Here is a 24,193-nt window from a genome sequence, read left to right on the forward strand (position 1 = left end):
ATTAAGAAAGGAAGGAATCAAAATGCTTCCAGGAAGTTTCTATCTACTCAAAGAGGTGGTATTACATTACCAATTATTTACATTGACTTAGGGTAGCAATGCTGCTTATAAATATGGGTTATTAATCACAACTATAACAAAGGTTACCACATACGTGTAAATCCAGATCATCTTCAGGTATTGGCCGAGCACCAAGTTCTTCTTTATCCAAAGCATCCAGTTTCAATGATTTTCTAACTTTTTTAAATGCAGAATTATTCTAAATATTAAAACATAAAAATGTGTACATTTAAATTAAATTCTTGGTAATGGGTTTGTTGTTTTTGTATTATTTTTTTTAAAGCAAACAAAAAATAGTGAATCCTAACCTCTTGTGAGCAGGTTTTTAAAACATGTGGCACTTCCTCCTTAATGAACACATCTTTTCCAGTTTCTTGCTTTAGTACTTCACGTATATCTTCTTCATGAAAGTCTAAGGCTTGAACCTATAAAAGATAATCAACACATTTTTATAAAAGTGTTTACTGCCATTTGTTACATTAATCTGTAAGAAAGCTTGATGAAAAGACAATTTAGGATATTTCTATAACCAAAAAAAAATAATGAAAAAAAGTAACCAAAGTAATTTGTGATTTTATTGTATGAATACCAAAACTTAAATTTCTTTTCTTCAAAGACACAAATTCTTACCTGAATTACTTCCTTCCTTGAAGTGTTACTATAAATAGCACTCACCAAATGAGAGGATTTGTTTCTAAAAATGGATGGACAATGTCACCCCTCAATTTCCTGGTCTTATATAGAAGTTTGGCAAAAACTTAAAAACAACATGGGTAAGATTACACATGCGGCGTTGCCCGCAAAAGCCGGCGATGCTGGTCTTTAGTCCGGTTTTGCCATCACATATACGGCGCGTTTATTTCACCCGCCGCTCGCTAATTTTACTACCATAAGATAACATAGAACCGCGTCGCAAATCGGTATCACATATTCAGCGCAAGGATTTATGCAGCGAAAATGGAGAAATTTTTGTCCATTTTCACCTCGCCACACAATGAAAATGTGAGCACCATAACTCCCTGAAAATATTACCCAACACTTAACGCATGCGCAATATCTATCTAAAAAAGTCTAACATTCCATAAAATAATAAACCAAATTATCAAAAATAAAAAAATTAAACCTAATCCCTATGAAAATAAAAAAGCCCCCCCAAATAAAAACACCCCCCAATCTAAACTAAAATACCAATAGCCCTTAAAAGGGCCTTTTGTAGGGCATTGCCCTAAGTTAAATGGCTCTTTTACCTTAAAAAAATACTAAGTTCCCCCTCTAACAGTAAAACCCCCCACCCACCAAACCCCCCCAAAATAAAAAAAACCTAACACTAAAAAAACATAATTTATGTAAGAACTTACCTGATAAATTCATTTCTTTCATATTGGCAAGAGTCCATGAGCTAGTGACGTATGGGATATACATTCCTACCAGGAGGGGCAAAGTTTCCCAAACCTCAAAATGCCTATAAATACACCCCCCACCACACCCACAATTCAGTTTAACGAATAGCCAAGAAGTGGGGTGATAAGAAAGGAGCGAAAGCATCAACAAGGAATTGGAATAATTGTGCTTTATACAAAAAAATCATAACCACCACAAAAAGGGTGGGCCTCATGGACTCTTGCCAATATGAAAGAAATGAATTTATCAGGTAAGTTCTTACATAAATTATGATTTCTTTCATGTAATTGGCAAGAGTCCATGAGCTAGTGACGTATGGGATAGCAAATACCCAAGATGTGGAACTCCACGCAAGAGTCACTAGAGAGGGATAAAAATAAAGACAGCCAATGGCGCTGAAAAAAGAATCCACAACCCAAATCAAAAAGTTTTAATCTTATAATGAAAAAAACTGAAATTATAAGCAGAAGAATCAAACTGAAACAGCTGCCTGAAGAACTTTTCTACCAAAAACTGCTTCAGAAGAAGAAAAAACATCAAAATGGTAGAATTTAGTAAAAGTATGCAAAGAAGACCAAGTTGCTGCTTTGCAAATCTGATCAACAGATGCTTCATTCTTAAAAGCCCAGAAGGTAGAAACTGACCTAGTAGAATGAGCCGTAATCCTCTGAGGCGGGGATTTACCCGACTCCACATAAGCATGATGAATCAAAAGTTTTAACCAAGAAGCCAAAGAAATAGCAGAAGCTTTCTGACCTTTCTTAGGACCAGTAAAGATAACAAATAGACTAGAAGTCTTTCTGAAATCTTTAGTAGCTTCAACATAATGATTCAAAGCTCTTACCACATCCAAAGAATGCAAAGATTTTTCCAAAGAATTCTTAGGATTAGGACACAATGAAGGGACAACAATTTCTCTACTAATGTTGTTGGAATTCACAACCTTAGGTAAAAATTTAAATGAAGTCCGCAAAACCGCCTTATCCTGATGAAAAATCAGAAAAGGAGACTTACAAGAAAGAGCAGATAACTCAAAAATTCTTCTAGCAGAAGAAATAGCCAAAATAAACAACACTTTCCAAGAAAGTAACTTAATATCCAGAGAATGCATAGGCTCAAACGGAGGAGCCTGTAAAGCTCTCAAAACCAAATTAAGACTCCAAGGAGGAGAGATTGACTTAATGACAGGCTTGATACGAGCCAAAGCCTGTACAAAACAACGAATGTCAGGAAGATTAGCAATTTTTCTGTGAAACAGAACAGAAAGCGCAGAGATTTGTCCTTTCAAGGAACTTGCAGACAAACCCTTATCCAAACCATCCTGAAGAAACTGTAAAATTCTAGGAATTCTAAAAGAAAGCCAAGGGAACTTATGAGAGGAACACCATGAAATGTAAGTCTTCCAAACTCGGTAATAAATCCTTCTAGACACAGATTTACGAGCCTGCAACATAGTATTGATCACTGAGTCAGAGAAACCTCTAAGACTAAGCACTAAGCGTTCAATCTCCATACCTTCAAATTTAATGATTTGAGATCCTGATAGAGAAACGGACCTTGAGATAGAAGGTCTGACCTTAACGGAAGTGGCCAAGGTTGGCGACTGGACATCCAAACAAGATCCGCATACCAAAACCTGTGTGGCCATGCTGGAGCCACCAGCAGTACAAACGAACGTTCCATTATGATTTTGGAAATCACTCTTCGAAGAAGAACTATAGGCGGAAAGATATAAGCAGGTTAATAATTCCAAGGAAGTGACAACGCATCCACTGCTTCCGCCTGAGGATCCCTGGATCTGGACAGACACCTGGGAAGTTTCCTGTTTAGATGAGAAGCCATCAGATCTATTTCTGGAAGCCCCCATATCTGAACAATCTGAAGAAACACATCTGGGTGAAGCGACCATTCTCCCGGATGTAAAGTCTGGCGACTGAGATAATCCGCTTCCCAATTGTCTATACCTGGGATATGAACCGCAGAGATTAGACAAAAGCTGGATTCCGCCCATGCAAGTATCCGAGATACTTCTTTCATAGCCTGAGGACTGTGAGTCCCACCTTGATGTTTGACATGCGCCACGGTTGTGACATTGTCTGTCTGAAAACAAATAAACGATTCTCTCTTCAGAAGAGACCAGAACTGAAGAGCTCTGAAAATCGCACGGAGTTCCAAAATATTGATTGGTAATCTTGCCTCTTGAGATTTCCAACCCCCCTGCACTGTCAGAGATCCCCAGACAGCTCCCCAACCTGAAAGACTCGCATCTGTTGAAATCACAATCCAGGTTGGACAAAGAAAAGAGGCCCCTTGAACTAAACACTGGTGATTTAACCACCACGTCAGAGAGTGTTGAACATTGGGATTTAAGGATATTAATTGTGATATCTTTGTATAATCCCGGCACCATTGATTCAGCATGCAAAGCTGAAGAGGTCTCATGTGAAAACGAGCAAAGGGGATCGCGTCCGATGCTGCAGTCATGAGACCTAAAACTTCCATGCACATAGCTACTGAAGGGAATGATTGAGACTGAAGGTTCCGACAAGCTGAAACCAATTTCAGACGTCTTTTGTCTGTTAAAGACAAAGTCATGGATACTGAATCTATCTGGAAGCCTAAAAAGCTTACCCTTGTCTGAGGAATCAAGGAACTTTTTGGTAAATTGATCCTCCAACCATGTTCTTGAAGAAACAACACAAGTTGATTCGTGTGAGATTCTGCAAAATGTAAAGACTGAGCAAGTACCAAGATATCGTCCAAATAAGGAAACACCACAATACCCTGCTCTCTGATTACAGAGAGAAGGGCACCGAGAACCTTTGAAAAGATCCTTGGAGCTGTTGCTAGGCCAAAAGGAAGAGCAACAAATTGGTAATGCTTGTCTAGAAAAGAGAATCTCAGGAACTGATAGTGATCTGGATGAATTGGAATATGAAGATAAGCATCCTGTAAATTTATTTTGGACCTATAATGCCCTTGTAGAACAAAAGGCAGAATAGTCCTTATAGTCACCATCTTGAATGTTGGTATTCTTACATAACGATTAAAATTTTTTAGATCCAGAACTGGTCTGAAAGAATTCTCTTTCGTTGGTACAATGAACAGATTTGAATAAAACCCCAGACCCCGTTCCAGATATGGAACTGGCACAACTACCCCAGAAGACTCCAGGTCTGAAACACACTTCAGGAAAGCCTGAGCCTTTACTGGGTTCACTGGAATGCGTGAGAGGAAAAACCTTCTCACAGGCGGTCTTACCTTGAAACCTATTCTGTACCCTTGAGAAACAATGTTCTGAATCCAATGATTTTGGACTGAATTGATCCAAACATCTTTGAAAAATTGTAGCCTGCCCCCTACCAGCTGTGCTGGACTGAGGGCCGCACCTTCATGCAGACTTTGGGTCTGGTTTTGATTTTCTAAAGGGCTTGGATTTATTCCAGACTGGAGAAGGCTTCCAATTGGAAGCCGTTCCTTTAGGGGAAGGGTCAGGCTTCTGTTCCTTATTCTGACGAAAGGAACAAAAATGGTTAGTAGCCCTAAATTTACCCTTAGATTTTTTTTTATCCTGAGGCAAAAAAGCTCCCTTCCCCCCAGTGACAGTTGAAATTTTAGAATCCAACTGAGAACCAAATAATTTATTACCCTGGAAAGAAAGAAAAAGCAACGTTGACTTAGAAGTCATATCTGCATTCCAAGATTTAAGCCACAAAGCTCTTCTAGCTAAGATAGCTAAAGACATATACCTGACATCAATTCTAATGATATAAAAAATGTCATCACAAATGAATTATTATTAGCATGTTGAAGAAGCTTAACAATGCTATACACATTATGATCTGGTACTTGTTGCGCTAAAGCCTCCAACCAAAAAGTTAAAGCTGCAGCAACATCAGCCAAAGAAATAGCAGGCCTAAGAAGATTACCTGAACATAAATAAGCCTTCCTTAGAAAAGATTCAAGTTTCCTATCTAAACGACCTTTAAAAGAAGTACTATCTGCCGTAGGAATAGTAGTACGTTTAGCAAGAGTAGAGATAGCCCCATCAACTTTGGGGATTTTCTCCCAAAACTCCAATCTATCAGCCGGCAAAGGGTACAGTCTCTTAAACCTTAAAGAAGGAGTAAATGAAGTACCCAAACTATTCCATTGTCTCGAAATTACATCTGAAATAGCATCAGGAACTGGAAAAACCTCTGGAATAACTACATGAGGTTTAAAAACCGAATTTAAACGTTTACTGGTTTTAATATCAAGAGGACTAGACTCCTCCATATCTAATGCAATCAACACCTCTTTAAGTAAGGAACAAATAAACTCCATCTTAAATAAATATGAAGATTTGTCAGTGTCAATATCTGATGCAGAATCTTCTGAACCAGATAGATCCTCATCAGAGATAGATAAATCAGAATGTTGGCGGTCATATAAAAATTCATCTAATTTATGAGAAGTTTTAAAAGACCTTTTATGTTTATTTGAAGGTGGTATAACATACAGGGCCTTCTGAATAGAATTAGAAACAAATTCTCTTACATTAACAGGAATATCCTGAACATTAGATGTTGAAGGAACAACAACGGGTAATGGATTACTAATAATGGAAATATTATCTGCTTTTGAAAGTTTATCATGACAACTAACACAAACTACAGCCGAAGGAACAGTTACCACAAGTTTACAACAAATGCACTTAGCTTTGGTAGAACCGACATCAGGCAGCAGCTTTCCAGAAGTAGATTCTGATACAGGGTCAGATTGCGACATCTTGCAATATGTAATAGAAAAAACAACATATAAAGCAAAATTATCAAATTCCTTAAATGACAGTTTCAGGAATGGGAAAAAATGCAAACAGAACAAGCCTCTAGGAACCAGAAGCAAAAAGAAACTGAGACTTAAATAATGTCAAAAAAACTAGCGCCAAGTATGACGCCCACAATTGACAAATTTTTTGGTGCCAAAAACGTCTGCAACAAACATGAGCGTCATAGATGACGCAACTACGTGAAAACTCTCGGCGTCAACTACGACGCCGGAAATGACGTCATAAACATCAACAAACGTAATTTTCGTGCCAAAAAAGTCTTGCGCCAAAAATGACGCAATAAATTCTAGCATTTTTTGCACCCGCGAGCCTAACAGCCCGCAATTTAGAAAGAAAAGTCAATTTGAAAAATTTTCAGGTAAGAAAAAAATTTATTCATATGCATTTCCCAAAAAATTAAACTGACAGTCTGAATGAAGGAAATATACTGATTAACCTGAATCATGGCAAATATAAGTATAAAACATATATTTAGAACTTTACATATAAAGTGCCAAACCATAGCTGAGAGTGTCATAAATAAAATAAGACATACTTACCAAAAGACACTCATCTACATATAGTAGATAGCCAAACCAGTACTGAAACGAGAATCAGTAGAGGTAATGGTATATAAGAGTATATCGTCGATCTGAAAAGGGAGGTAGGAGAAGAGATCTCTACGACCGATAACAGAGAACCTATGAAATAGATCCCCGATAGGATGACCATAGCATTCAATAGGCAATACTCCCTTCACATCCCTCTGTCATTCACTGCACTCTGAGAGGAAAACCGGGCTTCAGCATGCTGCGAAGCGCATATCAACGTAGAAATCTAGCACAAACTTACTTCACCACCTCCATAGGAGGCAAAGTTTTTAAAACTGAATTGTGGGTGTGGTGGGGGGTGTATTTATAGGCATTTTGAGGTTTGGGAAACTTTGCCCCTCCTGGTAGGAATGTATATCCCATACGTCACTAGCTCATGGACTCTTGCCAATTACATGAAAGAAATCCTAAACTTCCCATTTCCCCTAAAGGGGCATTTGTATGGGCATTCAGCTCTTTTACTGACCTTAAAAGGACATTCAGCTCTTTTTCAGTGCCCAAAATCACTATTAAAAAAAAAATCCTAACTCTAACCCCAAAATAGGTACTCATCGTTCCTGAAGTCAGGCGGAGAAAGTCTTCTTCCAAGAGGTGAAGTCTTCTTTTAAGTGGCGATATCTTCTTCCATCATGGCGACGTATTCTATCTTCATCCAGGACCAAGCCGGTGCGGAGCAGAGATGAGTGCGGAACAGAAGACCGGCGACCGCGGAGCCATCGGGCATGGAGATCCTCTTTGTACGATCACCGCTGCACACTGAGGATTGAATTCAAGGTACGCGTTTAAATATGGGGTATCTTGCATTCCTATTGGCTGATTTGATTCTTCAAATTCAAATCAACCAATAGGATGAGAGCTACTGAAATCCTATTGGCTGATTTGAACAGCCAATAGGATTTTAGTAGCTCTCATCCTATCAGTGTACCTTCTGTTCCGCGCTCATCTCATCTCCGCGTCGGCTTGGTAATGGATGAAGATAGAAGACGATTATCGCCGCTTGGGAAGAAGAATTCACCACTTGGAAGAAGACTTTCTCTGCCTGACTTCAGGAATGTTGGATACCTATTTGGGGGTTTGAGTTAGGATTTTTTTTTTTTAGAATAGGGATTTTAATAAGCTTGTAAAAGAGCTGAATGCCCTTTTAAAGTGCAATGCCCATACAAATGAACCTTTAGGGGCAATGGGTAGTTTAGGTTTTTTAGTGTTAGTTTTTTTATTTTGGGGGTTTGGTGGGTGGGGGTATTTACTGTTAGGGGGGACTTGGAATTTTTTTTTAATGCAAAAGAGCTGTTTAACTTAGGGCAATGCCATACAAAAAACCCATTTAAGGGCTATTGGTAGTTTAGTAGATTAAGGGTGTTTTTATTTTGGGGGAGCTTTTTATTTTATAGGGATTAGGTTTATTTGTTTATTATTTTCTGTATGTTAGACTTATTTTTTGTAATTGTAGATTATTTTAATTAAATCTTAGTTTTTTATTTAAATACTGTTAGGATTTTTTATTTTAATTGTAATTTAGTATTTTATTATTTTATGTAATTTGGGGTTAATTTATGGGGTGTTAGGTTAGGGGGCTTAGTAATTAAATTAGGTTTATTGTGATGTAGGAGTTTGGTGGATTAGGGGTTAATAGATTAATTGGGTTTATTGTGATGTGGGAGTATGGCGGTTTATGGGGTTAATAGATTAATTAGGTTTATTGCGATGTGGGGGTTAAGGGGTTAATACTATTCGTTAGATTGCGATGTGGCTGCATGGTGGATTAGGGGTTAAAAGTTTAATTAGGCATATTGCATTGTGGGTGCTGTTCGTTTAGGGGTTAATACATTATTAGTTCCGATATGGGGGTGATGGCTGATATTGGGGTTTTGACGTGTCGGCTTTATTTTTGGGAGGCGGGTTAAACTTTTACGGAGATTTGATATTTTTTTTTATTTTCTTAGGCGCCGGCAGTTTCTAAAGTGCCGTAAATCACTGGCGACTACAGAAATTAGATTTACGCACATTTCTGGACATTGCTAGTTTATTCGACGTACAGAACTTTATGAACTGCCGGCGGGGTTTATTGGATTCCCTGATGTGCAAGGTGAAATTACAGGCAGCGCGGGTTTCAGCAGTTGACCTGAAGCTTGCGCCACATATGTAATCTCGCCCTGTGTGTCTGCTCAGCAAAAAGATGGAAGTTCTAGAGAAGGCAGAGCCGGACTATGAAAATCTGTTGAACCAGAGGAAGCTCTAAAGATTTGGCATAAGAACATAAAAATGGGGGGGGCTCAAAAAAGCTTACATTTACAGAAGACTGATTAAACACATCAGGACCTGAAGTATACAGGGTAGAGACACTAAAGGGTTGGAAAAATTAGGAATATTTTGAAAAGAAATCCTGATGCTGTTATCGCCATAAAAAGAAATCCTGATGCTGTTATCTCCATAAAAAGGAGAAACATCTTGTAAAAGCTACAATTAGAATAAGCAAACAATGTTAAAGACAAAATGTATCAGTTTTCTCCTTTAGTGATTTAATGACAGTTCTATGTGCTAGATTTTCCTTCCCAAATGTGCTGAAATAATAACTAGACTATAAAAGAATGCAGGGAACTACAAATCCTAGTATAGACTACCCCAGAACAAATGCAGGTTAATTATAAACTTCTACAACATTTTATATGTACTTTTGATATATAGTGGCCTCAGGTTATAAGGGTCTTTGCTACAATGCATATTTTACAGTTAACTTACAAAATTATTAAAAGCCTCATTTTCTTATATTTATTACAGGGTAAGTGCATTTTAGTAAATGTGAATACATATGAAGACTGATGAAACTGTCCTTCCTTAAAGACTAATTTTACAACGGATTGAACCGATACAGCCAGATGATATCACCTACCGTGAGCTCAGATGATCTCAAGTCAGAATGTTGTTGGATCCATTTCATTGTAACAAATCGGTTACCAAATTTGAATACAACCCCCCTGTTCTGATAGAAGCATGGGAAATAAAAATAAGGGTCCAAGAGATCCTAAATAACCTGGTTAGGGTTTGGAAAAACCCGAAAAGAGGAAAAATAATTTCTAAAATGCCTAACCTTATGAAAAGTATTATTTTTTTTTAGGGTCCCAAAAAGTCTCAATCTGGTTTCTTAAGTAGGAGACTAACTGCAGCTTGAACGTGAAATCTCATTGGATTTTGCAGAGGACTTACTGGTACAAAAAATGTTTATATGAACAAATGCTCCATTTACAAGAAACTGTCTTAGACTTAAAAACAAAATAACTTTAGCCACTTGAAATATCCCTGACAATAGATTTCAGGTACAAAAACATAATTTATGCTTACCCGATAAATTAAATTTCTTTCATGAACGTGCAAGTCCATGATCAATTAATACTGGGAATTACTCTTCCTAACCACTAGGAGGCGGCAAAGATTCTAAAACTCCAAGAACTCTATAAAACCCCTCCCACCTCTATGATAACTAGTCTGACATATAGCCAAGCAAAAAAGAGGTAGAAAAAGGAACATAAAGCCAAAAAAGGAGCAGGGGAAAAACAAAATATATGGTTACCTGATAAATTTCTTACTGGATATGGAGAGTCTATAACGTCATTCAATTACTAGTGAGAATATCACTCCTGGCCAGTAGGAGGAGGCAAAGAGCACCACAGCAAAGCTGTTAAGTGTCACTCCCCTACCCATAATTCCCAGTCATTCGACCGAAGGGAAATGGAAAAGGAATAACACAAAGGTGTAGAGGTGCCTGAGGTTTAGTAAAAAATAACTGTCTTAATAAAGGATGGGGTCGTGGACTCTCCATATCCGGAAAGAAAGAAATTTATCAGATAAGCATAAAGTTTGTTTTCTTTCATAAGATATGGAGAGTCCACAACGTCATTCAATTACTAGTTGGAACCAATACCCAAGCTAGAGGACACAGAATGAACAGGGAGGGAGTACAAGAAAGGCAGACCTAAACAGAAGGCACTACTGCTTGAAGAACGTATAAAATTTGGAAAATTTGGAAAAAAAAAGTATGCAGAGGGGACCAAGTTGCAGCCTTGCAAATCTGTTCCACAGAAGCTTCATTTTTGAAAGTCCAAGAAGAGGAGACAGCCCTAGTGGAATGAGCTGTAATTTTCTCAGGAGGCTGCTGTCCAGCAGTCTCATAAGCAAAATGAATCATACTTCTCAACCAGAGGTAAAGAGAAGTAGAAGAAGCCGTCGGACCCTAACCCTTTCCTGAGAAACAAACAAACAAGGCAGAAGACAGGCGAAGATCCTTAGTCGCCTGTAGGTAGAATTTTAGAGCATGCACAACATCCAAGTTGTGCAACAGACATTCTTTATGAGAAAAAGGATTGGGACAGAGAGAAGGAACAATAATCTTCTGATTAATATTTCTATCCGAAACCACTTTAGGAAGAAACCCCAATTTAGTACAAAAAAACGCCTTATCCACATGAAAGATAAGGTAGGGCGAATCACACTGCAAAGCCGAGAGTTCCAAAACTCTCTGAGCAGAAGAGATAGGAATAAGAAACAACCTTCCAAAATAGCAACTTAATATCTATGGAATGCACTGGCTCAAACGGAGCCTGCTGCAAAACTTTAAGAACAAGATTAAGGCTCCAAGGAGGAGCAACAGGTTTAAACACAGGCCTGATTCTGACCAGGGCCTGACAAAAAGATTGAACATCTGGCACATCCGCCAGACGCTTGTGTAACAAAATAGATCATGCAGAAATCTGACCTTTCAGAGAACTGACAACCATTTCTCCAGACCTTCCTGGAGAAAAGACAAAATTCTAGGAATCCTAACCCTACTTCAAGAGAAGCCCTTAGATTAACACCTATAAAAGGTATTTACCCCATACCGTATGGTACATTTTTTGAGTAACAGACTTGTGAGCCTGGATCATGGTCCAGCTTCAGAGAAACGAGCTTTGGATGGAGGAATGGACCCTGAGTTAGAAGGTCCTTCCTCAGAGGTAATATCCAAGTTGGCCGGGATGACATCTTCACTAGGTCTGCATACCAGATCCTGCGAGGCTATGCAGGAGCTAATAGAATTACTGATGTTCTCTCCTGTTTGATACGAGCAATAACTCGTGGAAGGAGCACAAACGGAGGAAACAGGTATGCTAGATCAAAATCCCAAGGAACAGCCAGAGCATCTATCAGAGCAGCCTGAGGATCTCTTGAACTTGAACCGTACCTTGGAAGCTTGGCATTCTGCCGAGACGCATCAGATCCAAATCTGGCAGCCCCTATTTGAGGGTTAACCTGGAGAACACCTCTGGATGGAGAGCCCACTCCCCGGGATGAAATGTCTGTCTGTTCAGGAAATCCGCTTCCCAGTTGTCCACTCCAGGAATGTGAATGGCAGATAGAGAGCAATTGTGAGCTTCCGCCCACTGAATAATCAATGCCACCTCCTTCATGGCTAACAAACTCCAAGTTCCTCCCTGGTGGTTGATGTAAGCCACTTAGGTGATGTTGTCCGACTGAAAACTGATAAAACCTGGCTAAGGACTATTGAGGCCAAGCCATCAGAACATTGTACATCGCTCTCAATTCCAAGGTGTCTATGGGGAGAGCAGACCCCTCCCAAGTCCAGAGTTCCTGCACCTTTAGCGAGTCCCAGACTGCTCCCCAATCTAGCAGGCTGGCGTCTGTGGCCACAATCACCCAGGAAGGTCTCCGGAAGCATGTGCCCTGAGACAGATGGTCCTGAGAAACCCACCATTGGAGAGAGAGTCTCTTGTCGACTGGTCTAGATATATCCTCTGAGACAGATCCGAATGGTCTCCCTTCCATTGTCTGAGCATGCATTATTGCAGAGCTCTCAAATGGAATCAAGCAAAGGGAATGATGTCCATGGAAGCGACCATCAGACCAATTACCTTCATACATTGAGCCACTGATGGCCGAACAGTAGACTGTAGAAAAAGGCCAGAGGAGAGAATTCCTCCGTCAGAAATTTTTTCATAGATAGGGACTCTATTATGGTCCCTAAGAAAACCACCCTTGTAGCTGGAACAAGGGAACTCTTTTCCAGATTCACTTTCCAACTGTGGGAACGTAGAAAAGACAACAAGATCTCTGCACGAGAGTTTTCTTGTTGAAAAGATGGCGCCTGAACCAATATGTCGTCCAGGTAGGGCACCACTGCAATTCCCCAAGAATGATCACTGCCAAGAGAGCCCCCAGAACCTTTGAGGAATTTCTGGGAGCTGTGGCAAAGCCAAACGGAAAAGCCACAAACTGAAATAGTTTGTCTAGAAAGGCGAATCTCAGGAATTTGTGATGATCCCTGTGGATGGGAACATGAAGATACACGTGCTTCAGGTCTATGGTCATTATGAACTGATCCTCTTGGACCAAAGGAAGAATGGAACGAATGGTTTCCATTTTGAAGGACGGTACCCTGAGAAACTTGTTAGGTCTAAAATGGGTTGAAAAGTTCCCTCTTTTGTGGGAACCACGAAAAGATTTGACTAGAATCCTAGACCCTGTTCCCTTACTGGAACAGGTCCTGAACACTGTTTTTACCTGGTCTGCAGATAATCTTGAGAGGTGGAATCTGCTCCTGTGGAGGGAAAGTTTTTAATTCTATTTTGTAACCCTGAGATACTATGTCCACAGCCCAAGGATCTGGGACATCTCGTCTTCACGCTTGACAAAACAGGGAAAGTCTGCCCCCCCCACTTGAACCGATCCCGGACCGGGGGCCGACCCTTCATGCTGACTTAGACTCAGCTGAGGGTTTCTTTGATTGCTTCCCCTTATTCCAAGACTGATTGGGCTTCCAAGACTGACTGGGCTTCCAAGAAGACTTGGACTGCTCCTGCTTGGAAAAGGGCGAGGAAGACTTTTGACCTTTGAAGTTACGAAAGGAACGAAAATTACTTTGACGTCCTTTGAGTCTGTTCTTGCGGTAGAAAATACCCTTTTCTACCCATAATATCAGAAATTATTTCTGCCAGACCAGGTCTGAACAAGGTGAAGCGCCAGAAGCTTGGACTTAGAGGTAACATCAGCTGACCAAGATTTTAGCCACAATGCCCAGGGGGCTAGGACAGAGAAGCCAGACATCTTTACTTCCAGTCTAATAACTTGCATGTTAGCGTCAGAAATAAATTAATTGGTTAGTTTGAGAACCTTAATCCTATCTTGTATCTCCTCCAATGGAGTCTCTACTAAAATTGATTCAGACAAGGCGTTGCACCAATAAGATGCTGCACTTGCTACTGTCGCAATACAAACTGCAGGTTGCCATTGAAGACCTTGATGAACATACATCTTCTTTTGTCCATGGAATCCTTAAAGGAGCAGCTATCCTCTATAGGTATCATAGTTCTCTTAGCCAGAGTAGAAATATCCCCTTCAACTTTAGGCATCGTGCGCCAAGAATCTTTAATGGAGCCAACAACAGGAAACATATTTTTAAATATGGGAGATAGGGAGAAACGGAATCCCTGGCTTCTCCCATTCCTGTGAAAAAATCTCCATCACACGGTCTGGGACAGGAGAAACTTCCATAGAGGAAGGAACATCATAGTGTTTATTACGTTTACTAGACTTCTTAGGGTTGACAGCGACAGAAATATTGAGTCGTCCAAAGTAGCCAATAAATCCTTTAACAGTACACAAAGGTGTTCAAGCTTAAATCTGAAGTTTACTTCTTCAGTATCAGATGAAGGAATAATACTGTCCGAATCTGAAATTTCACCCTCAGAGGCTACTGACGTATCCTCCTCATCAGACTTATGAGGGAGGGCAACCTGCGTAGCAGTAGGTGAAACAGAAACCTTACTATCTGAATGTCTAATTTTCCTCTTGCGTTTTCCCAGCATAGGAAAAGCAGATAATACCGCAGAAGATACCTTTGCAGCAAAATCTGCAGGCAAATAAACTCCTCCAGGAGGCTGACAGGAACTGTAGGGCACTGTATGTGAAGCCATAGAGGCTTGGGACATTTGAGGAGAAAGCTGTGGCATTGCCTGAACAGCATCATCCTGAGAGACATTGGTCTCAGCGGGCAACACTTTATCTTTTAATGGAAGTGTTCTAGCTAAGCATGCAGCACATAATTGCATAGGCAAAACAATTTGTGCCTCTAGACATAACAAGCATTTGTCAAAAGACACAGAGTCTTCCACGTCCATAATACAAAATAAAAAATTCCCCAAATTGTAGAAATTTTTTAAATACACTGTCACTTTAAGAATTTTTAATACCACAGCCGTAACACTTATACACAATTTGGCTGCCAAACGTCTATAAAACGATCATATAGTAGATCGACACTGAAGAGACTGAAATTAAATGACGCTGCTCCGCGAATATCCGACAGCAGAGAGAAGTCACATGACGGGCAGAGAGAGGAAACTACGCAGCAAGTAAAAATGTGTGTTTCCCTCTGCATACAACACATGAGCTAAATTTACACAAACGCTCAAGCAGTCTGTCAGTTAGCCTGTTCTAGCTAAGCAAGCAAAGAAAACCAACTGCCAAATTTTAAGTTTATACATAAATTCCTGTATAAAACATAAGCCCCACACACATACTAATAAAGCATTTCAACAAAATTAACCCAAAGAGGAAAAACGTCCCAATAAAGGGAAGATTAACCCCTAGTCTCAACATACATAATGTGCCTGCCCACTGCCAAAGAGAATCCTGTATAAAGGATTTAGAAAATGTCCCCATCTACTGCATATGAAATATTCTTCTGAAGTGCAAGTCTCCAAGACCTAGAAGACAAAAGCACTTACCTGCAATCTAGCTGTCCGGCAGGAAGACAGCTCATAAAGCATGAAAGGACACATACTCCATACAGAGACCTGCAGAAAAAGAAAGAACAGAGTAACCAACTCTGGCTTTCTGTACTATGGGCAGCAATGTGTTAGGAAACAAAGCAAGCACTACCTCACAACTTCCTAAGTGCTTAAAAGCCACTACTACTCTACTGAAGAGATTGACGTGGACTCAGCTAAACCCAAATCCTTGCTTGCAGGGAAAAGAAGCTGAAAAAGGAATTTATTTCTTGAGACACCAAGCTTCACCTCCTCCATTGACAGAGGCAAAGAGAATGACGGGGGATTATGGGTAGGGGAGTGACACTTAACAACTTTGCTGTGGTGCTCTTTGCCTGCTCCTGCTGGCCAGGAGTGATATCCCCGCTAGTAATTGAATGACGCTGTGGACTCTCCATATCTTAGGAAAGAAAAGAATACACACATATCCTACATTAGTGGGAGCTAGCTGATTGGTGCCTGCACACTTTGTCTCTTGTGATTGGCTAACTAGATGTGTTCAGTTAACAGCCAGTAGTGCAATGCTGCTAATAAAATTTGATAATAGAAGTAAACTGGAAAATTGTTTAAATTGTTTAAGGTGGATCATATTCGTTCTTTTTTAAAAGAAATGTTGTCTTCTTTAGGCATTCAGTTATCTAAAGTGTTTAAGGACAAGTCTATCAATTGTTTGAACTGATTTTAAAACCTTCTGCTAAATCCCCAGAGGTTTTTCCTACAGTATCTCACAAAAGTGAGTACACCCCTCACATTTTTGTAAATATTTTATTATATGTTTTCAAGTGACAACACGGAAGAAATGACACTTTGCTACAATATAAAGTAGTGAGTGTACCGCCTGTATAACAGTGTACATTTGCTGTCCCCTCAAAATAACTCAACACACAGCCATTAATGTCTAAATACACCCCTAAGTGGAAATGTCCAAATTGTGCCAAAAAGTGTCAATATTTTGTGTGGCCACCATTATTTTCCAGCACTGCCCTAACCCTCTTGGGCATGGAGTTCACCAGAGCTTCACAGGTTGACACTGGGGTCCCTCTTCCACTCCTCCATGACGACATCACTGAGCTGGTGGATGTTAGAGACCTTGCGCTCCCCCACCTTCTGTTTGAGGATGCCCCACAGATGCTCAATAGTGCTTAAGTCTGGAGACATGCTTGGCCAGTCCATCACCTTTACCCTCAGCTTCTTTAGCAAGGCAGTGGAGGTGTGTATGTGGGCGTTATGTTGGAATACTGCCCTGCGGCCCAGTCTCCGAAGGGAGGGGGATCATTCATGCTCTGCTTCAGTATGTCATAGTACATGTTGGCATTCATGGTTCCCTCAACGAATTGTAGCTCCCCAGTGCCGGCAGCACTCATGCAGGCTCACTCCCACCACCATGCTTGACTGTAGGCAAGACACACTTGTCTTTGTTCTCCTCACCTGGTTGCCGCCACACACGCTTGACACCATCTGAACCAAATAAGTTTATCTTGGTCTCATCGGACCAGAGGATATGGTTCCAGTAATCCATGTCCTTAGTCTACTTGTCTTTAGCAAACTGTTTGCAGGCTTTCTTGTGCATCATCTTTAGAAGAGGCTTCCTTCTGGGACAACAGCCATGCACACAAATTTCATGCAGTGTATGGTCTGAGCACTGACATGCTGACCCCTTCAACCTTTGCAGCAATGCTGGCAGCACTCATACGTATATTTTCCAAAGACAACCTCTGGATATGATGCTGAGCACGTGCACTCAACTTCTTTGGTCGACCATGGCAAGGCCTGTTCTGAGTGGAACCTGTCCTGTGAAACCGCTGTATGGTCTTGCCCACTGTGCTGCAGCTCAGTTTCAGAGCCTTAGCAATCTTCTTATAGCCTAGGCCATCTTTATGTAGAGCAACAATTCTTTTTTTCAGATCCTCAGAGAGTACTTTGCCATGAGTGCCATGTTGAACTTCCAGTGACCAGTATGAGAGAGCGCGAGAGCGATAACACCAAATTTAACACACCTGCTCCCCATTCACACCTGAGACCTTGCAACACTAACAAGTCACATGACACCGGGGAGGGAAAATGGCTAATTGGGCCCAATTTGGACATTTCCACTTAGGGGTGTACTCACTTTTGTTGCCAACGGTTTAGACATTAATGGCTGTGTGTTGAGTTATTTTGAGGGGACAGCAAATTTACACTGTTATACAGGCTGTACACTCACTACTTTACATTGTAGCAAAGTGTCATTCTTCCAGCGTTGTCACATTAAAATATATAATAAAATAATTTACAAAAATGTGAGGGGTGTACTCACTTTTGTAAGATACTGTATGTCGATGTCGTCTCTGAGAAAGTTTCTAAAGATTGGTCTAAGCTCTTTTAATCCTTCTGCTAGAGTTAGGAAGATGTATCCTTTAACAGCATCTAATGTTATGATTTCGGAAAGGGTTCCTAAAGTGAATGGTGCTTTTTCTACTTTAGCTAGGCCTACTACTATCCCCTTGGAAGACAATTCTTATTTCACGGATCTTATAGATAGGAAATCAGAATCCTTTCATAGGAGGGCTTTTTAGCAAGCTAATTTTTTTTAAGCCGGAATTTAGCATTTCCTATGTATCTGCAGTTTCATCTGTTTGGCTCAATAATCTGTCTGAGCAGTTTTCTGATGTTGTTTCTGCTAGTAAGGCTTTTCTAAACCTTTTAAGTTTGTTGAAATCTGCTAATGCTTGTATTTGTAAACCAGTTATGGACATAAATTAGAAAAAAAAATCTAAGAGTATGTAATTAGCAGTCCTTTCCAGAAGTGCTTTATGGCTTAAATCCTCTTCTCAGAAACAGTAATCTTCCAATTCTACATGGAAGCCAAGTTCAAACTGGAATAGATCTAAGGAGTCTAAGAAACCTGCTACCTCTATCAAGTCAGCATGAAAGTGCAGCGCCTGATCCAGATATTCTGGTATGTGGCTTTTTCAGGAGGTTTGGTTCCGTTCAGGATCCCTGGGTTCAGAGTATTGTTTCTCTGGGTTACTGAATAGGTTTCAGGGTGAGACCTCCCAGAGGAAGGTTTCTTTTGTCTCATGTTCCAAAGGCTCATTTGAAAGCAATAGCCTTCTTTCATTATGTCTCAGATCTGGAATCTATGGGAGTCATAGTTCCAGTTGCAATTTTCTAACAGAGTTCCAACTTTCAAAATGGAAACTATTCAGTCCAGTCGGCCCTTAATGCAGCAAGGTCAGTTTATGTCCACAATAGATTTAAATGGTGCTGATCTTCATATACCTATTCACAGAAATCACTATCAGTTTCTAAGGTTTGCCTTCCTAAACAAATATTTTCAGTTTGTTGCTCTTCCATTTGGCCTGGCTACTGCTCCAATGATATTTTCAAATGCTCTTGGGGATAAGAGCTCACACCCACAGAACGGTGTTGTTTCTTCAGTAGCATGGTTACAAGATCAATTTTTGAAAGAGTTCTTTTATTCCCTAGTTAAGAGTCATTTTTCTGGGTTTTCAAATAGACTCAGTCTCTATGAGACTATCTTTGACAGAACTAAGAAGGTTGAAGCTAGATGCAGCTTGTTCAAATCTTCAGTCTGTTCTGTGTCCTTCAGTACCCCTTTGTATGTGTAAGTTCTAGGCCTAATTATTGCCACATCGGATGCTATTTCGTTTGCTCTGTTTCACATTAGGCCTCTTCAGCTTTGCCTGCTCCATTACCTCTTTCCCAGAAAATATGTCTGGATTGAAAAACAAGTCAGTCCCTGCTTTGGTAGCTAAATCGTCATATTATTATTCAGGGGGCTTTTGTTTGTCTTTTCTGGACTGTGATCACAAAAGCTGCAAGTCTTTCAGGTTAAGGTACAGCCTGGGGGTTTCAGAGAGCACAGGGAGTTTGGTCTCCTCAGCAGGTAAGGTTTCCAATAAATGTTTTTGAACTCAGTGTGATTTTCAGGGCCCTTTAGAGTTGGCCCCTGTTGGAAAGGGGAGTCTCATCTGTGCAGTTCCCTAGCTGTGAAGGAAGTATCTCATTATTTCTTGGGCAGATGGCAATTGCTCCCTAATATCTGAAGTTCACATTCCAGGGGTTAGCAATTAGTAAGCAGACTTTCTCAGTCAATCCGTGCATCCAGCATAGTAGCCTCTCAATCTAAATGTTTTCAGTCAGTATATTTTTGGGGTCTCCCCGAGATAGATCAAATGGCCTCTCGGTTAAACCATAAACTTCAGTTACTTTGCAAGGTCCAGGGATCCTCAGGTGGAGATTGTGGATGCTCTAGTAGCTCATTGGTCTTTTTAACTAGCATATTTGCTTCTTCCTCTGGTTCTCCTGCCAAGGGTTACTGCCAGAATGAGAGGATCTGTGATATTGATTGATCCTGCTTGGTCTCACAGAACATGGTTTGCGGATCTGGTACAGATGTCCAGTTGTCCTCCATGGCCACAGGATCTTCTGTCTAAAGTCTGTTTTTTTTCATCAGCAACTCAAAGCTCTAAGCGTGATGGCATGGAGGTTGAACACTTAGTTCTTAGGCAGAGAGGTTTTTCAGAATCTGTGGTAGAAACTTTGATTCAGGCTCGTAAACCTGTGACTAGAAAAATCTAGCAAAGTTTGGAAGGCCTATATTTCATGGTGTTTGGATCATGTTTTTTCTTATAGAATTCCAAAGATTTTGCAAGTTCTGCAGGATGGTTTGGATGAAGGTTTGTCTGCAAGTTTGCAATTTCTGCAGGATGGTTTGGATGAAGGTTTGTCTGCAAGCTCCCGGACCCCGCCGCATCTAAATAAAATTATTAACCCCTATCCCGCCGCTCCCTGACCCCGCTGCAACTGTAATAAAATTATTAACCCCTAAACCCCTGGCATCCCACATAACGACCACTAACTAAACCTATTAACCCCTAAACCACCAGCCCCCCACATCGCCATAAACTAAATTAAGCTATTAACCCCTAAACCTAACAACCCGCTAACTTTACATTAAATATTAACTCATACCTATCTTATAATAAATTAAAACTTACCTTTAGAATTAAAATAAACTATATTAAACTATTAATGAATCTAACCTATTATCCTACAATTACATTAAACTATATTAAACTATTAATTAACCTACCCTATTATACTAAAACTACATTAAACTAACAATTAAATTAACTATATTACATATTTGAAAACCTAACCCTACTCAAGTTATTTAAATCTACTATAAAAAATTACTAAATTACAAAAAAATAACAACTAAGTTACAAAAAATAAAAAAACACAGTATCAAAAATAAAAAATCTAAGAGCCCTATCAAAATAAAAAAGACCCCCCAAAATTAAAAAAAAACCCTAGCCTACACTAAACTACCAATGGCCCTTAAAAGGGCCTTTTGCGGGGCATTGCCCCAAAGAAATCAGCTCTTTTACCTGTAAAAAAAAATTACAAACACCCCCCCCAACAGTAAAACCCACCACCCAACCAACTAACTCCCCCAAATAAAACCCTATCTAAAAAAACCTAAGATCCCCATTGCTCTGAAATGGGCATTTGTATGGGCATTTAGCGCTTTTACTGCCCAAAGTCCCTAACCTAAAATTAAAACCCACCCAATAAACCCTTAAAAAAAAAACTAACACTAACCACCGACGATCCACTTACAGTTTTCGAATACCGGACATCCATTCTCATCCAAGCGGCAGAAGTCCTCAGCGAAGCCGGCAGAAGTCTTCATCCAAGCGGGCAAAAGTCTTCATCCAGACGGCATCTTCTATCTTCATCCATCCGTCACGGAGTGGCTCCACCTTCAAGACATCCGTCGCGGAGCATCCTCTTCTTCGATGGTCAACGACGAATGAAGTTTCCCTTTAAGGTACGTCATCCAAGATGACGTCTCTTACATTCCGATTGGAATAGCCAATAGAATGCAAGCTCAATCCTATTGGCTGATTGGATCAGCCAATATGATGAAACCTCAATCCTATTGGCCGATTGCAACAGCCAATAGGATTTTTCCCCCTTTAATTCCTATTGGCTGATAGAATTTTATCAGCAAATCAGAATGTAAGGGACGCCATCTTGGATGATGTACCTTAAAGGGAAACTTCATTCATCGTTGACCATCGGAAGAAGAGGATGCTCCGCGCTGGATGTCTTGAAGATGGAGCCGCTTCGCGCCGGATGGATGAAGATAGAAGATAGAAGATGCCGTCTGGATGAAGACTTCTGCCCGCTTGGATGTCTGGTCTTCGAAAACTAAGTGGATCGTCGGTGGTTAGTGTTAGGTTTTTTTAAGGGTTTATTGGATGGGTTTTAATTTTAGGTTAGGGACTTTGGGCAGTAAAAGAGCTAAATGCCCTTTTAAGGGCAATGCCCATACAAATGCCCTTTTCAGGGCAATGGGGAGCTTAGGTTTTTTTAAATAGGGTTTTATTTGTGGGGGTTGGTTGTGTGGGTGGTGGGTTTTACTGTTGGGGGGATGTTTGTATTTTATTTTTACAGGTAAAAGAGCTGATTTCTTTGGGGCAATGGCCCGCAAAAGGCCCTTTTAAAGGCCATTGGTAGTTTAGTGTAGGCTAGGGGTATTTTATTTTGGGGGGTCTTTTTTATTTTGATAGGGCTCCTAGATTAGGCGTAATTCTTTTTTATTTTTGATACTGTGGTTTTTTATTTTTTGTAACTTATTTGTTATTTTTTTTGTAATTTGTAATTAGGTTTAATAGAAGATTTAAATAATTTGAGTAGAGTTAGGTTTTTAAATATGTAATATAGTTAATTTAATATTTAGTTTAATGTAATTTCAGTATAATAGGGTAGGTTAATTAATAGTTTAATATAGTTTAATGTAATTTTAGTATAATAGTTAGGGTAGGTTAATTAATAGTTTAATATAGTTTATTTTAATTCTAAAGGTAAGTTTAAATTTATTATAAGATAGGGATGAGGTAATTATACTGTAAAGTTAGCGGCTTGTTAGGTTTAGGGGTTAATATCTTAATTTAGTCTATGGCGATGTGGGGGGCTGGCGGTTTAGGGGTTAATAGGTTTAGTAAGTGGTAGTGATGTGGGAGGCCAGGGGTTTAGGGGCTAATACATTTATTTAGTGGCGGTGGGGTCCTGGAGTGATGGGATAGGGGTTAATAACTTTATTAAAGTTGCGGCGGGGGTCCGGGAGCGGAGGGATAGGGGTTAAACATTTTAGTATAGTGGCTGTGTTTAGTGACAGGGTATAAATAAAGTGGGGAAAAAGCCTAATAGCAGCGAGATCAATGACTGTTATTTAACAACAGTCCGCTGCTCATCGCCCCGTACTTGGAGCGCGGCTTTTTGCCGGCTTTTTTTCATAAATATGGAGATCGTATTGAGGTCCGCGGACGCAATGTTAGGCGAGCGTATTGGTGCCGGTGAATGCAGCACAGTTGACAGCTTGATAATTCAGCCTCTAGGGGTTAATCTTCCCTTTATTGGGACGTTTTTCCTCTTTCGGCTAATTTTGTTGAAATACTTTATTAGTATGTGTGTGGCTTATATTTTTTACAGGGATTTATGTATAAAAAATAAAAATTTGGTAGTTTGTTTTCTTTGCTTGCTTAGCTAGAACAGGCTAACTGACAGACTGCTTGAGCGTTTGTGTAAATTAAGCTCCGGTGTTGTAGGCAGAGTGAAACGCGTGCCTTTTATTTGCTGCGTAGTTTCCGCTCTCTGTCGGTCATGTGACTTCTCTCTGCTGTCGGATATTCACGGAGCGGAGTAGCATCACTGAATTTCAGTCTCTTCAGTGTCGATCTACTATATGATCGTTTTAGAGACTTCTGGCAGCCAAATTGTGTACAAGTGTTACGGTAAGGCACCTCAGCCTGTCTGAGGTGTAGGGGGCCTGAATGGTTTATTATTTTAAATAATTTTTGCATAATGTTAAGCGGCTGTGGTATTAAAAATTCTTAAAGTGACAGTGTATTTAAATAATTTCTACAATATGAGGAATTGTTTATTTAGTATTATAGACATGGACCAAGACTCTGTCTTTTGACAAATGCTTGTTATGCCTTGAGGCACACATTGTTTTGCCTATGCAATTTTGTGCTGCATGCTTAGCTAGAACACTTCAATTTAAAGATAAATTGTTGCCTTTTGAGCCCAATGTCTCTCAGGATGATGCTGTTCAGGTAATGCCACAGGTTTCTCCTCAAATGTCCCAAGCCTCTATGCCATTACATACAGTGCCCTGCAGTTCCTCTGAGCCTCATGGAGGAGTTTATTTGCCTGCAGACTTTGCTGCACAGGTATCCTCTGTGGTATCTGCGGCAATATCTGCTTTTCCTATGCTGGGAAAACGCAAGAGGAAAATTAGACATTCAGATAGTAAGGTTTCTGTTCAACCTACTGCTACGCGGGTTGCCCTCGCTCATGAGTCTGATGAGGAGTATACGTCGGTAGCCTCTGAAGGTGAAATCTCAGATACGGACAGTATTATTCCTTCATCTGATACTGAAGAAGTAAACTTCAGATTTAAGCTTGAACACTTT

General features: G+C 40.1%; 1 protein-coding gene across 1 annotated transcript in view; it reads right to left on the reverse strand.

The window, feature by feature from the left end:
• MYBL1 (MYB proto-oncogene like 1) overlaps positions 1 to 24,193 on the reverse strand; it is a 397,408-nt gene that overhangs the window by 21,958 nt on the left and 351,257 nt on the right. The window contains exons 13-14 of the mRNA XM_053715092.1: positions 369 to 485; positions 155 to 259 (exon numbers count right to left, since the gene is read on the reverse strand). Of these exons, the coding sequence (XP_053571067.1) occupies positions 155 to 259; positions 369 to 485 (222 nt within the window). The remainder of the gene's footprint in view (positions 1 to 154; positions 260 to 368; positions 486 to 24,193) is intronic.

Source organism: Bombina bombina, chromosome 5, assembly GCF_027579735.1.
Source record: "Bombina bombina isolate aBomBom1 chromosome 5, aBomBom1.pri, whole genome shotgun sequence".
NCBI classification, from domain to species: domain Eukaryota; kingdom Metazoa; phylum Chordata; class Amphibia; order Anura; family Bombinatoridae; genus Bombina; species Bombina bombina.